The sequence below is a fragment of the Sus scrofa genome, chromosome 1, assembly GCF_054392235.1.
Source record: "Sus scrofa isolate SSC_HxYL_T2T_F1_AM1 chromosome 1, Sscrofa_HxYL_maternal_Yorkshire_Landrace_v2.0, whole genome shotgun sequence".
NCBI lineage: Eukaryota > Metazoa > Chordata > Mammalia > Artiodactyla > Suidae > Sus > Sus scrofa.
In genome coordinates this window covers 138,364,457-138,380,690 of record NC_139383.1, presented here as the reverse complement: position 1 = coordinate 138,380,690, position 16,234 = coordinate 138,364,457, and the positions used below count along the sequence as shown (strand labels likewise).

The 16,234-nt window shown below is 37.9% G+C and overlaps 1 protein-coding gene across 45 annotated transcripts in view; it reads left to right on the top strand.

Moving 5' to 3' along the window:
• The window catches only part of GANC (glucosidase alpha, neutral C), a 77,178-nt gene that overhangs the window by 15,790 nt on the left and 45,154 nt on the right, over window positions 1-16,234 (top strand). For 40 of the 45 annotated variants that reach the window (XR_014813397.1, XR_014813396.1, XR_014813388.1 and 37 more), the window contains 3 exons: window positions 3,870-4,052; window positions 12,938-12,983; window positions 15,836-15,902. Coding sequence is in view for 24 of the 45 variants with exons in the window: in XM_084973332.1 (XP_084829458.1) it covers window positions 3,870-4,052; window positions 12,938-12,983; window positions 15,836-15,902 (296 nt within the window). In the remaining 21 variants the exon portion in view is untranslated. Of the gene's footprint in view, window positions 1-1,350; window positions 1,555-3,869; window positions 4,053-12,937; window positions 12,984-15,835; window positions 15,903-16,234 lie in introns of those variants that run through there. The other 5 variants (XM_084973448.1, XM_084973442.1, XM_084973446.1 and 2 more) reach the window with 2 other exon arrangements.

Sequence of the window (16,234 nt, the reverse complement as noted above, 5' to 3'; positions counted from 1 at the left end):
CTGACCCTCCAGTTTCAGCAGAGGAAGCTCCTCTCCTCTGTCCTTCAAGGCTGATTCTACCTTGCTTGGTCCCCTCGTGTTAACCTGACCTGAAATATGCTGTGCCGGGGCATTGCAGTGCTCCCATGCTTCACCCCTACCACCCTTCACTGCCTCCAGACCTACTATCAGAGTCAGACACCAGCATGCCTAGGGAGCCAATTACAGTCAAACCCAGGAGGAAAAGGCTTACACACTTCAAGAATTAGAAGATTTTATATTGGCGAAAACCTGGGAAATACACATAAAAATGGTTTCTGAGCGACTCCAAGACTGGAAAGAATGTAATGTTAAGATCACACTAAATATATTGACGTGGATACATATGCTAGAGAATCTAGATTTGATATGCTAGCTTGGACAGCTGAAAATGGTCTAATTATTTTCTTGGTTGGTTAACTATAACCTATACTCAGCTATGGACTCTGCTGAATGAAGTTGGGATATCAGAAGTTCCTTGGCATGGTGTAAAAGACCATAGACTTAGGGAAATAAATATAAAGTGGATACATCATATGCAACCAGCTCATCTATGCCCTAATTCTGTTCTCCAAAGGATCCAAAAATACTTCCTACACTGAGAAATACATTGGTGAGAGAACATTTGGAAAGCATTGTAGATAGTGAATGTCTTTTGTGAGCTAGATAATGGTGGGACTTGGTGCCATTAAAATGGGCTTCCTGATTTCAGTAGCAGAGATTCTAGATAGTAGAGTCAAAGCAGCAGCATTTGGTTGTTAGAGACAACATGGATGTGTTTTCATAATGTGCAGTAGGGCCTGTGTGGTACTCAAAATGGCTCAGCCCTCAGCACAGTGAACTGATGTATTCATCAAGGGGTCCATTAAACTTAAATAGATGGACTAAAATCCTACTCTATAGAGAAATCAAAAGAATTCTATTTAAAGTTTGATGAATGGTGAGATACAACCTCTCAAACAACAGAGTTAGTTTCCAGAACCCAAGCATCTTACTTGAGGGGGGAGGTCTGGAATCATGAAGAAGGATTCTGTAAGCATATAATATAATTACAAACTTTCCCTCCTAATCATCCCTAAAGAGGCCTGTGACCAGGTACCTGAGTGACTGTGCCCTAGAAAAAGAAATATTGAGACTTCGGTACTTTAAGTGCTACTTCTGAGTTTATGTAACTCCTCGAGATCCAAAACATCCTGAAAGTCTACCTGTCAAACTGGGGGCTGATGGAAGTCAGGTGATAAATAGATAAACAAAAGTTTGACCTTTCCATCTCACTGTGGACTCAGTGGATCAATAACACAATCTGTATTATTTTCTCAGTTTCTGAGTGTCTGGTTGGAGTGAGAAAGAAAATGAAAATGTTTAAATTCTATACATTTCTCAATGGTGAAAAGCTGAAAGAATTCCCGCTGAGATCAGGAACAAGACAAGGATGTACACTCTCATCACTACTATTCAACATAGTTTTGGAAATCCTAGCCATGGCAACCAGAGAAGTAAAAGAAAGAAAAGGAATCCAAATTGGAAAGGAAGAAGGTAAAACTATCACTACTTGCAGACGACATGACACTATACCTAGAGAATCCTAAATACCAGAAAACTGTTAAAGCTCATCAATGAATTTGGCAAAGTCACAGAACACAAAATTAATACACAGAAATCAACTGCATTTCTATATACTAACAATGAAAGATCAGAAAGAGAACTTAGGGAAACACACTCCATTTACCATCACATCAAAAAGAATAAAAATACTTAGAAATAAACCTACCTAAAGAGACAAAAGACCTGTATTCTGAAAACTATAAGATGCTGATAAAAGAAATCAAAGATGACACAAACAGATTGAAAGACCACCATGCTTTGGATTGGAAGAGTCAGTATTATCAAAATGACTATACTACCCAAGGCAATCTACAGATTCAATGCAATCCCTATCAAATTACCAAGCAACTTTTTCACAGAACTTGAACAAAATATTTTATAGTTTGTTTGGAAGCACAAAAGACCCAGAATAGCCAATGACATCCTGAGAAAGAAAAATGGAGCTGGAGGAATCAGGCTCCCAGACTTCAGACTATACTACAAAGCTACTGTCATCAAAACCCTATGCTACTGGCACAAAGACAGAAATATGGATCAGTGGAACAGGATAGAAAGCCCAGAATTAAACCCATGCACCTACATACAGTCAACTAATCTATGACAAAGGAGGCAAGAATATACAATGGAGAAAAGACAGCCTGTTCAATATGTGGTGCTTGGAAAATGGGACAGCCATATGTAAAAGAATGAAATTCCTAACACCATACACAAAAATAAACTCAAAATGGATTAAAGACCTAAATATAAGACCAGATACTATAGAACTCTTAGAGGAAAACACAGCCCACTCTCCAACATACACCACAGCAACATCTTCTCAGATCCACCTCCTAAAGTAATGACAATAAAAAAAAAATAAATGGGACTTAATTAAACTTAAAAGTTTCTGCACAGCAAAGCAAACCCTAAACGAAACAAAAAGACAACCCACAGAATTGGAGAAGATCTTTGCAAATGAATCGACTGACAAGGGATTAATCTCCAAGATTTATAAACACCTCCTACTACCCAATACCAAAAAAACAAACAAACCCATCAAAAAATGGGCAGAAGATCTAAACATAATTTTGCAAAGAAGACATACAGATGGCCAAAAAACACATGAAAAGATGTTCAACATCACATTAGAGAAATGCAAATCAAAACCATGGTGAGAGACCACCTTACACCAGCCAGAATGGCCATCATCAAAAACTCTACAAACAGTAAGTGCTGGAGAGGGTGTGGAGAAAAGGGAACCCTAATACAATGTTGGAAGGAATGTAAATTGGTGCAACCACTGTGAAAAACAGGATGGAGATTCCTCAGAAAACTAAAAATAGAACTTCCATTTGATCCAGCAGTCCCACTCCTGGGCATTTATCCAGAGAAAACCATGACTCGAAAAGACATATGTACTCCAGTGTTCATTGCAGCACTCTTTTCAATAGCCAAGACATGGAAACAACCTAAATGTCCATCGACAGAGGAGTGGATAAAGACTATGTGGTACATATACCCAATGGTGTATTACTCAGCCATTAAAAGGAAAGAAATAATGGCATTTTTAGCAACATGGATGGACCTAGAAATTATCATGCTAAGTGAAGTCAGTCAGACAATGAGACACCAACATCAAATGCTATCACTTACATGTGGAATCTGAAAAAAAGGACAGACTGAACTTCTTTGCAGAACAGATACTAACTCACAGTCTTTGAAAAACTTATGGTTTCCAAAGGAAACAGGTTGGAGGGTAGTGGGATGTGCTGAGATTTGGGGATGGAAACGCTATAAAATGTGGTTGTGATAAGCGTTGAACAACTATAAATGTAATAAAATTCATTGAATGATAAAATAAAGTGCACCTAAAAATAATAAATAAATTCTATACACCACAGTGTATATATTGAGTATATATTGAGCACTTATTATGTGCCAGGCACTGTGCCAGATACTTTATATGTGTGAGCTCATTTAATTCTCTCAAAAATCTCTATTTGTTATTTTATTATTTCCACTTTATAGATGCAGAAACACAGAAATAGAAAGATTGATTACCTTTTCCAAAGTTATACACCTAGTGTGTGGTGGAGCTCTGTTCAGCCCAGGCTCTCTGACACCAAAGCCTCTGCTCTCAATTACAGCTCTCCACTGCCTTATCTATTGCTCTGTCCCATGAAAACTGATTTAGTGATTTGAATTAAAGATTGCATTGAGCCATGAAAACCTGTTGCAACTTTTTTTCTTCCTGCTTTGTTTTCTAGGCTGATTTCATGCTCAGGAGATACAGGAAGTCTGGTATTGGCAGATGGCAAAGGAGATCTGAAGTGTCATATCACAGCAAACCCTTTCAAGGTAGACTTGGTATCTGAAGAAGAAGTTGTTATGAGCATAAACTCCCTGGGCCAACTGTACTTTGAGCACCTGCAGATTCCTCCCAAACAAAGGTACTTTTTTCATATTACTTGACACATAAAGAACTTAAGAAATCCTGATTGTAAATACCAGTAGCCTAAATAGATAATACATCACCATAGAAAATGAGTTTGCCTTATTTGCAAAATATTGTTCTGAGAAATTCCATCTTTTCACCTGTGCAGGTGAGTGCAGTCTTGATGACAAGAATGATTTCCAGACTTTTGTAGACATGACACTTTTAGCCCATCCTGTGTGTTGGACTGATGGCATTTTCTACTCTATATACATCCTTAACTAACGTCTTCAGAATTTCACTTTACCCCTTTATGATAACACGAGTTACCTTGGACTTGAATAGTTGTCTAGGAATTTTCTATAACCACTTGAACAAAGCTGTTTGTGTGTGGTTGCATGAATAAGGAGATAGTAGTAGAAGGAGATTCTTTTTCCATTTTTACAAATATTTTTAAATCCTCCAGTCTGTAGTTCTTTCTGTTTTTATCCTAATGATGCATATCTTGCAGAAAGCAGTCAACGTGTGATTTTTTTTCTTAATTTCAACTTATTTCTATTTAAAAAAATTTTTTGCCTTTTTAGGGCCGCACCCATGGAGGTTCCCAGGCTAGGGGTCAAATTGGAGCTGTAGCTGATGGCCTGTGCCACAGCCACAGCAATGCCAGATCCGAGCCACGTCTACAACCTACACCATTCGGCAACACCTGGTCCTTAACCCATTGAGTGAGGCCAGGGATTGAACCTGCATCCTCATGGATACTAGTCAGATTCGCTTCTGCTGAGCCACAACAGGAACTCCCTATTTAAAAATTTTAATATTAAAGAATCTTATCACAGAAATGTATTCATTGTAGGAAAAAAATAGAAAAGACTGTAAAGAAAACTTAAAATACCTATGATCTGCCACCTACTCCTCTAGTATTTTATGAATATTCTTCAATTACTTTTTTAACTGAAAATGGTAATAGTATAGCAAATAACTGTGTTTTGTTACTTATATTTAATTTATTATTTATCTACATTTACAACATTAATATTTAAAATATGTCTTCCTTTTAATAAACCCCCATTATTTTTGTTTTATTTGGTTTTAGAGGTGATATCTAAGTTGGTCCCTTTTGTTTTTTTTAATAAGCAAGTGGTACAAAGGTATATGTGATGAAGAGTCTCTCTCACCATTTGTCCTTGAGCTACCCAATGCCAGCCTTGAAAGTGATGTTTCCAATTTTCTGTGTATCCTTCCAGAGATAATTTATGCCTATACAATAAGATTGATATATTTTTTTGTTTTTTCCTTTCCTGATACAAATGATTACACCTTTACACATTTTTCTCTACCTTGCTTTTCTTTCTTTTACCAATGTGGTAGTCGGTAATTTCCTCAAAGCAGCTACATAGTTTTCAGTGTATAGTTCCACCATGATTCATTTAGCAAACTCCTTATTGATGGACTTTAAAGGTCTTTCTGATCTTGTTTTTCAACTACTTACATCATGAATAACCTTGTATATGTGTCATTCTGCATACATGCAAGTATATCCATAGACCAGAGTCACAGAAATATAATTTCTGATCAAATGTTTGTACATCTGTACTTTTGGTAGCTGTTTGCAAATTGCCTTCCATAGAGGCTGTATATTAGTTTACATTTCCACCATTTATATTTATATTTGTTTAGGAAAATTAGATTATACACCTGGAAAAAAATTTACATTAGATCCTAACCTCAGAACATTAGCAAAAATGAATTCCAGAAGGATAAAAATTAAACATAAAAAAACAAAAATAGGAGTTCCCATCATGGCGCAGTGGAAACGAATCTGACTAGGAACCATGAGGTTGCAGGTTCGATCCCTGGCCTCCCTCAGTGGGTTAAGAGTCTGGCATTGCCATGAGCTGTGGTGTAGGTCACAGACATGGCTTGGATCTGGCGTTGCCGTGGCTCTGGCGTAGGCTGGAAGCTATAGCTCCGATTCGACCCCTAGACTGGAAACCTCCATATGCCTCAGGTGCTTCCCTAAAAAGACAAAAAGACAAAAAAAAAAAGTAGTTTCCTGGTGGCCCAGCAGGTTAAGTTTCCAGCAGGGTTACTGCTGTGGCGTGTGTTTGATACCTGGCTCAGGAACTTCTGCATGCCTTGGGTGCAGCCAAAAAAAAAAAAAAAAAAAAGTTTTTTAAATAGCAGAAAATATAGAATATTTTTATAATCTTATTAGTGTAACAAAAACTGAAGAGCCATGAGGGGAAAGATTGATTGATTGGATTACTTAGAAAGTTTAGACTTTATTATAGCCACAAAGCCAAGACACAAATCAACAAAAAAATTGAACAAGGGAGTTCCTGTGTATTGTGGCACAGCAGAAACAAATCCAACTAGGAACCATGAAGTTGTGGGTTCTCTCCCTGGCCTCACTCAGTGGATTAAGGATCTGTCATTGCTGTGAGCTGTGGTGTAGGTCGCAGTCGAGGCTCGGATCCCGAGTTGCTGTAGCTAGGATGTAGGCTGGCAGCTACACCTCTGATTCAACCCCTAGCCTGGGAACCTCCATATGCTCTAGGTGCAGCCCTTTAAAAAAAAAAAAAAAAAAAAAGCCAAAAAAAAAAAAAAAACTTAAAATGAAAAGGCAAGGGCTTGTAATTTCCTGTCTGGCATGTGAGGAACTCAGAAGTTGCCACAAACAAGAATGAAACATGAATCAAAAATTACTACTCAAAATATAATATAGACCTAAATGTAAAACCTAAAACTGTAAAACTTATAGACAACAAGGTAGAAAGAAAATTTTGACCTTGGATTAGGCAAAGATATTTTAGAGATTACATCAAAACTGTGATCCACAAAAGAAAAAAATTGGTTACATGGACATAAACAAAAGTAAAAACACCTGCCCATTCAAAGATGATATAGAGAAAATGAAATGAGTCATAGACTAAGAGAAAATATTTGCAAAGCATATATCTGATAAAGAAGTTATATGTATAATATTAAAGAACATTCAAAAGTCAACAAGAAAATTATCTAATAAATAAAATATTTAAACAGATATTTCACCAAAGAAGATAAGCACTTGAAAAATATGATCAGTGCCATTAGTCATCAGGGAACTGCAAGTTAAAACAACAATGACATACTACCACATACTATGAAAATGGCTAAAATTTGTCAGGCCAGCCACATCAAGTGTTGACAAAAAGAGTGACTAGAACTCTCATACAATGCTTCTGGGAATGTGAAATGGTTACAACCACTTTGGAAAATAATTTGGAGTTTTCTTAAAAAGATTAACATCCACCCACCATATGTTACAGCCATGACATAGATAGGAATTTTTCCACAAGGAATGAAAGTGTAGGCCCCTACAGATATTCATAGCAGCATTATTTGTAATAGCCAAAAACTGGAAACAGTACAAATGTCCATCAACCACTGAGCATGAACAAACTGGTATATCTATAAAATGAGATACTAGTTAGGAATAAAAAGGCATGAACTATTGAATTAGATGAACCTCAAAATAATTATGAACTTTGATCCAAAAAAATTAACCCAAAATATATTATTAAAAAATCCAATCAGCATGCTGTACAGTATCATTTATATAGAATTCTCAGCATGCAAAGTGGCTGCCTAAGGATGGGGGTAGGGAAACAAAGGAGGGAGAGGAATGCAAACAGAAAGGAAGAATTGCAAACAGACACAAGGCAACTTCTGGGGTGACAGGTGGTCATTATCTTTATTGTGGTTATGATTTCATGAGTGTATACATATGCCAAAACTTATCAAAATTGTACGCTTTAAATATGTTCAGTTTATTGAATGTCAGTTCTACCACAATAAAGTTTTTTTTTTTAAAAAAAGAAATACTGGAGAACAAAATCATTATAGTAAAAATGAAGAATGCCTCTGATGGACTTATTAGTAGACTGGATGCAGCTAAGGAAAGAATGTCTGAGTTGAGGATGTGACAGTAGAAATAATCAACTAAAAAGCAAAATGGAAAAAAGACTGGGGAAAAAAAATGAGAATGGGTTACCCAAGAACTCCAGGGAATCTACTGAAGATATAATATACAAATAATAGGAAGAAGTCTAGAAGGAGAATAAAGAGAAAGGAACAGAGGAGTGCTGGTCATGGCACACTGGAAACGAATCCGACTAGGAGGGTTCGATCCCTGGCCTTGCTCAGTGGGTTAAATACCCAGCATTGCTGTGAGCTGTGGTGTAGGTCACAGACGCAGCTTGGATCTAATGTTGCTGTGGCTGTGGTGCAGGCTGGCAGCTATAGCTCTAGCTATAGATCGGACCCCTAGCCTTGGTAACCTCCATATGCCATAGGTACGGCCCTAAAAAGCAAAAAAAAAAAAGCAAAAAACAAAAACAAAAAAAAAAACAAGAGAGAGAAAGAAAGGACAGAAGCAATATTTGAATCAACCATTAAAAAAAGTTTAAAATGAGTATAATTGATATATTAAGAAAAGAAAGAAATGGATTCATATAAAATGCTCAGTTAAAACCATAAAAGACAGGAGTTCCCTTCATGGCTCAGTGGTTAACGAACCTGACTAGGATCCATGAGGTTTTGGGTTCCATCTCTGGCCTCTCTCAGTGGGTTAAGGATCCGGCATTGCCCTGAGCTGTGGTGTAGGTTGCAGACACTGCTCGGATCCAGCAGCTGTGGCTATGGCATAGGCTGGTAGCTGTAGCTCCGATTCAACCCCTAACCTGAAACTTCCATATGCCATGGGTGCAGCCCTAAAAAGCAAAAAACAAACAAAACAAAACAAAACAAAAAAAAAACAACATAAAAGATAGACAAAGTGTAGAAGACAAAAGTGGAAGAGAACAAGGGCAACAAATAGAAAGCAGTAATAGGAGTTCCCGTGGCACAGTGGTTAACAAATCCGACTAGGAACCATGAGGTTGCGGGTTTGATCCCTGGCCTTACTCAGTGGGTTAAGGATCCAGCATTGCCGTGAGCTGTGGTGTAGGTTGCAGACGTGGCTCGGATCCCGAGTTGCTGTGGCTCTGGCGTAGGCTGGTGGCTACAGCTCCAATTCAACCCTTAACCTGGGAACCTCCATATGCCGTGAGAGCAGCCCAAGAAATGGCAAAAAGACAAAAAAAAAGTAATAAAAGTAGTTATTACTCTAGGTGTATCAATAATCATCTTGAACGTCAATGGTCTGAATATACTAATTAAAAGACAAATCATCACTATGGAACAACAAACAAGGTTCAATTAAACATTGTCTGCAAGAAACAGATGTTAAATATAAAGACACATATGAATAAAAGTAGAGAGGGAGAAAGACAACCATGCTAACACTAATCAAAAGAAAGTAGGAGTTGGAATTCCCTGGTGACCTAGCAGTTAAGGATTCAGCATTATCACTGCTGTGGCTCAGGTTTGATCTCTGGCCTGGGGAACTTCTGCATGCCACAGGTGTGGCCAAAGAAAGAAAGAAAGTAGTTAAATTCATTAATAGAAAGAGCTGACTTTAAAACAAGGAGTTATCAGGAATGAAGTTTACTACATAATGATAAAGGAGTCAATTCTCTGGAAAAAACACAACAACTTTACTATGTGTGTGCCTAACAACAGAGCATCAAAATAATTGAGGCAGGAATGATATAACTAACTGCAGGGAGAAATAGGTGAATCCACTATTATAATTAGAGACAACACCCTTCTATCAGAAATGGACAGACTCGGCAGAGACAAAATCAGTAAGGGCATATTCTAATTCAAAAACATTATCAGAGTTCCCATTGTGGCACAGCAAAAACAAATCTGACTAGTATCCATGAAGATATGGGTTCAATCCCTGGCCTTGCTCAGTGGGTTAAGGATCTGGCATTGCCGTGAGCTGTAGTGTAGGTCACAGATGCGTCTTGGATCCCACGTTGTTGTGGCTGTGGCATAGGCCAGCAGCTGTAGCTCCGATTTGACTCCTAGCTTGGGAATTTCATATCCTACAAGTGCAACCCAAAAAGAAAAACAAAAACAAAACCCACCATCAATCAACTGGATATGACTGGCATCAATAGACTTCTTCATCCAATAATACAGATTCTTCGGAGTTCCTGTCATGGCTCAGTGGTTAACAAATCCAACTAGGAACCATGAGGTTGCAGGTTTGATCCCTGGCCTTGCTCAGTGGGCTAAGGATCCAGCGTTGCCGTGAGCTGTGGTGTAGGTTGCAGACGCAGCTCAGATCCTGCGTTGCTGTGGCTCTGGCGTAGGCCGGTGGCTACAGCTCCAATCGACCCCTAGCCTGGGAACCTCCATAGGCCAAGGGAGTGGCCCTAGAAAAGGCAAAAAGGCAAAAAAAAAAAAAAAAAAAGAAAGAAAAGAAAAGAAAAAAAAACAATAATATACATTCCTTTCAAGCTTACATGGGACATGCACCAAGATAGACCATATTTTGTCTCATGAAATACATGTTAACAAACTTAAAAGAATAGAAATCACAAAATGCAGCTCTCAGACCACAATGCAATTAAAGTAGAAATCAATAATAGAAATATAGAAAATTCCAAAATACTCAAAGATTAAACAACATGCTTCTAAATAACACAAAGAAGAAATCCAAAAAAGAAAAAAAAATTAAACTAAATAAAGTGAAAGTACAACTTATCAAAATTTATGGGATGCAGCAAAAGCAGTGAAGAAATTTTGCTTTTCTAACATATGAATTCAGTGCTACAAAGATTTTTGTTGTCGTTGCTAAACTTAAGAAAAATAGAAGACTACGCAGAGAGTGGCTTGTATGTGTGTCCTGGACAGAGAAACTTCGTGAGCTGGGTTAATATTAATTTACATAGAGACTCAGACAGGACACCAGTTCCCTTGGGCAAAGTACTGGTAGTGACCAAAGCTCTTCCCTCTGACCCTCTCCTGAGAAACAGAGCTACTATCAAGACAAATTCATGTACACTCTGTGTGCCACCATGTCCTCAGCTCCTACCTTGAATGCTTTGAAGACCTGTCTGTAAAGCCAAAACTGTTGTTGGGAAGAGTTTTGCCTATGAAAGTCTTGATGATTTTAAGGATCAATCCATTTGCTGCTCTTACAACCAACTAATCCTGGTGACAGATCTGTATTTCCTGGTAGAATAGGCTAGAGCTGTCATACAGACCTTTGAAAAGTATTTTGGTCATCACATGAAGTCTTAGATTCACAACAACAAAAAATCCTATAGTGCATCCTTAGTCATGTTGACTTATGACATTGTGTGGTCACTGTTAGGGTAAGCTTAAATTCAGGAGACATAGGATGTTCATGTAGGTTCTGATAAGTTAGATTACATAGCCAAAATTTGGACATTTTTAGAGAATCTTGTGCTTTATGTAAAAACACTCCTAAGGGAAAAAAAGAATATCGTGATTTTTAAGATCCAAAGTTGCTCCTAAAAAGACAGTATCAATTAATGTACCTACTTTGTACTAAGCTAAGGATCCCATACTGTTCTGATCTCCTAACCTGGAAAAAGACATAAATACTGGATAATTAGACCTCTGGGACTGAATGATTGTTCTTCCAGGTTGTTATGTCACCCTACCCTAACAGCTCTAGCCTCTTCTACCAGGAAATACAGGTCTGTCACCAAATTATTTCACTCAAAATTTAGTAAAGTGTTTACCTCTGAAAGCTGTGGGAGTGTGCAGGGAGATAGATACATTTGACGAGAGGTACACAGGACCTCCAAAGGAACATGTCATTTCTGTTGCTTATGCTCACTGGTGGGTTCTTAGTCATTCAGTTTAGAATTACTCTTTAAACTCAGCACATAATAATATATACTCTTCTCTATGCATGCATTTGACACTAAAGAAAAAATTAATGTATAATGAGAATGAATAGGTAATTCACAGAAGAACTAAAAATATCTGTTAATGGATAAAAAGGTAGTCTACATCATCAATAATAGAAATTCAAATTGAAATGCATTATCTTTTCTAAAATTTTAGATTGGCAAAAGTTTGTTGTTTTTGTTTGTTTGTTTTTGGCTTTTTAGGGCCATACCCACGGCATATGGAGGTTCCCAGGCTAGGGGTCTAATTGGAACTATAGCTGCTGACCTGTGCTACAGCCACAGCAATACCAGATCTGAGCCGCATTTCTGACCTACACCACAGTTCATGGCAATGCTGGATCCTTAACCCACTAATCGAGGCCAGGGAACAAACCCACAACCTCATGGTTCCTAGTCAGATTCGTTTCCACTGGGCCATGGCAGGAACTCCCTAGACTGGCAAAGATTTTTTTAAATCCGTAAAGTCCAGCATGGAAGAAATAAGCTCTCAAATACAACTGTAGGTGTTAGAATAAGTTGTCAATCATTCTAGAAGACAGTGCATCATGTTGCTCTGCACTAGGGTAACAATGCCTGAGAGGAACTGTGTTCTACCTTCTTATGTTTTGTTTAAATATTATAAGCATGTATTACAATAATAATAAAAAACTGATACATGCATTTTAACTTTTTTTTTTTTAGGGCCACAGGTGAAGCATATGGAATTTCCCAGGCTGGATGTCAAATTGGAGCTACAGCTGCCTTCAACCACTGAGCGAGGCCAGGGATCAAACCTGCGTCCTTATGGATACTGGAGGGGTTCATTACTGCTGAGCTACAACAGGAACTCCCTGATAAATGCATTTTTAAAATGTTAACAAGAAAACTCAAATATATCTACATCTTTATAAGAAATCAAGCTATTAGATTAATGTCATAAATGTTTGTAAACTCTGTAACATTTTTATAATGATATTGTTTGTAATAAGTTTAAAGGATATAATTTATGGGATCTCAGACATTGAAAATCAAAATCTTTATCATTGAACAAAATTCTGTCAGTCTTGCCAGGAGTGAAACAACTTTATTTATATTAAAACAGAGCTACCAAGGAAAATGAGGAGGATGCATCAGTTGACACCACTCAGGTAATTTAGATTAAGCAATTTATCTTCTTCACTTTCATCATTATTACAGAGAATAAAATGGGTTCTGTTCTTCCCTTCTACAGATGAGTAATTGGCAAATGCTCTGTTACGTACAAATGGGACCACCTGTCTCTTCTGCTCACTTTATCATCACAATGATTTATTTACTCATTTGTTCATTCATGTATTCATTCCTAAAACAGATAATTCCTGAGTCCCTGCTTTGTGCCAGGCACAAAAAATTATTCTAGGCAAGGAGAATCAGCAGTGAATAAAGCAAATCCCAGCCTGTCCTCATGAAACTTAGAAGCTATTGGGGGAGTTCCCGTCGTGGCGCAGTGGTTAACGAATCTGACTAGGAACCATGAGGTTGAGGGTTCGACCCCTGCCCTTGTTGAGTGGGTTAACGATCCGGCATTGCCGTGAGCTGTGGTGTAGGTTACAGACGTGGCTGGGATCCAGCGTTGCTGTGGCTCTGGCATAGGCTGGCAGCTACAGTTCCGATTCGACCCCTAGCCTGGGAACCTCCATATGCCGCAGAGGAGCGGCCCAAGAAATGGCAAAAAGACAAAAAAAAAAAAAAAAAAAAAAAGAAGCTATTGGGAAAGACACAACACTAATTAATTACAAACATGAGTGTTACAAAAGGATGCCATAGGAGCATACAACGAGGAACCTGACCAAGATGAGGGTCAGAAAAGACCTCCTGAAGGAAATAATTTTAAAGCTAAAACTGATGCATGAGGATATATATTAGCTAGTCAGAAGGTTGGGAAAAGAATATTCCAGGTAGAGGGAATTATATACTCAGCGATCATGAGTACATTTGAGAAATGTTGTATAATACAGAGACACACACATATACATATCTTTTAGCAGGAGAAAGGAAAGCAAGGGAAAAGGTGCTATATAACATGGCGAGAGAGAGAGGCAGAGGCAGTTCTGTGGAGAGTCTTGAATAATTCTTTTACTCAGTAAACATTTGTTGAGAACCTCCTGTATGCCAGGCACGTTGAAGGAGTTGATGATATATCACTGAACAAATCAAATTTCCCCATTATTATGGAGCTTACATTCTTGTAAGTCATGTTAACCTTGGTCTTTAAGGAAAGGTCTTAAGCAGCAAGGATGCATGGTCTGATTTCTGTTTTTAAAAGATAATTTTGGTTGACTTCTGAAGAATGGGTATTTCAGAAATCTCTTCATCCAAAGCCACATGCGTTTTTCAGAGAAGCTCTGACAGTAGCTCTGGCCGCCAGGAATGGTGAAAAATATTTCAAGTGCAGTAAGACAAAAGCTTTTTCCTCTTGAGAACTGACCCCTACAGATGAGTATAAGAGAGAGTAATTTTTCCACTTTCAGATAGGGAAGATAAGAACAATGAACACAGTTGTTGTGCCTTACACAGTTTTGTGATAATATGTTTGACCCACTTTTGGGAGACCTCTAATCAGATAGCTTAGATAGCAGTGAGTCAGACACCCCCTGCAAGAATCTAATGACAGCTATGAACCATCTCTGTAGAAAAAAAAATTTTTTTCATATTGTTTGAGGGAGTTTAAAAACTTTAAAGCCTATGTATACCTCAGGATAATAACCTCTAAGAATTCAGGTGTGATTTTTAAAAAACAAACACAGACTACTCACTTTAGAGAAGTTTTAAGTATGAAGAAACAACCTAGAAGTAAGGAAAGAGTTCATTTTTTTTTAAAGAAATGTGCTTTTCACATACACACACAGTTCTTTTAAAGCTTTTTCCATTTTATTGGAGAAAAGTAGATTTTCTTGAAGCTGGAAGTTTATAACTAGGTCAAAAGATTCTGAACCTGAGCAGTCCCCATCCCAGTTGACTCTCCACCCAGCACAGGAACATAGCTAGTAGCTAGCTAACTGAAGCAGGGGGAAAGTGCCCATCCCAGCCAAAATCTTTGCTTAGAGTCTCTCAAAAGAGACCCAAATTATTTGATTCTAAATGTTTTGTCTTCATGTGTAAAGACTGCATGTTTCAAAGGGCTTTCACATCATTTTGGCTCTTGTAAAGATATTCCTGTCAAGCAGTATGGCAGTTCCTAAAAAATTAAACATAGAATTACACTATGATCCAGCAATTCCACTTATGGATATATATCCAAAAGAGAAAGCGAGACTCAGACTATTTGTATGCCTCTGTTCATAGCAGCATTATCACAATGACCGAAAGGGAGAAGCCATCCAGCAATCCAAGAGTCATTGTCACATGAATGTACACACAAAATGGGGTTTATATATACGATGGAGTATCATTCAGCCTTTTAAAAAGTAAGAAAGTTCTGAGGCATGCTGCAAAATGGATGAACCTTGAAAACATTATACCAAAGTAAAATAAGCCAGTCATAAAAGGACAAATGAGTATGATTCTATCTCATATGAGATACCTAGAGTTGTCACATTCATAAAAACAGGAAGTAGAAAAGTGGTTGTCGGGAGCTGAGGGGAAGGAAGAATGGGGAGTTATTTTTTAGTGGGTGCAGAGGTTCAGTTTGGAAAGATGTAAAAGTTCTGAGATGGACGGTGGTGATGATTGCACAATAATGTGAATATACTTAATGCCACTTAAAATGGTGAAAAATGTCAATTTTATATTATGTATATTTTACCACAATAAAAATATATTCATGTCAGCTATAGGTCACAAGGTTGTTTAATGGGATTCATATAGAACATAGATCTAATTTGTTAAATGTACTGGTATAGTCTTTTAAAAGATGAACTCATTTCCTCAGTTTAATAATTTAATCAAAGAAATGCTATCGTGGTAACCACATTTGCTGCAATACATAAACTCACTTTGCTACCCTTTTTTGTGCCAACAGGAGAATCCAGAGGAACTAGGCCTGTGGGAGGAGAAATTTGGAAATTTTGTGGATGTCAAAGTTAATGGTAAAATTGAAACTGGTGTAGTGTTAAAATAGGTCTTTCCAAAATGGTAAATGTCTCTATCTAAAGGTACCTTGAGAAGTTCCTGTTATGATGCAGCAGAAACAAATCCAACTAGGAACCATGAGGTTGTGGGTTCTATCCTTGGCCTCACTCAGTGGGTTAACGATCCAGCGTTGCCATGAGCTGTGGTGTAGGCTGCAGATGCAGCTTGGATCTGGCGTTGCTGTGGCTCTGGTGTAGGCCTGCAGCTGTGCTTCCGATTAGACCCCTAGCCTGGGAACCTCCATATGCCATGGGTGCAGCCCTTAAAAAAAATAAATAAATTTTAAAAT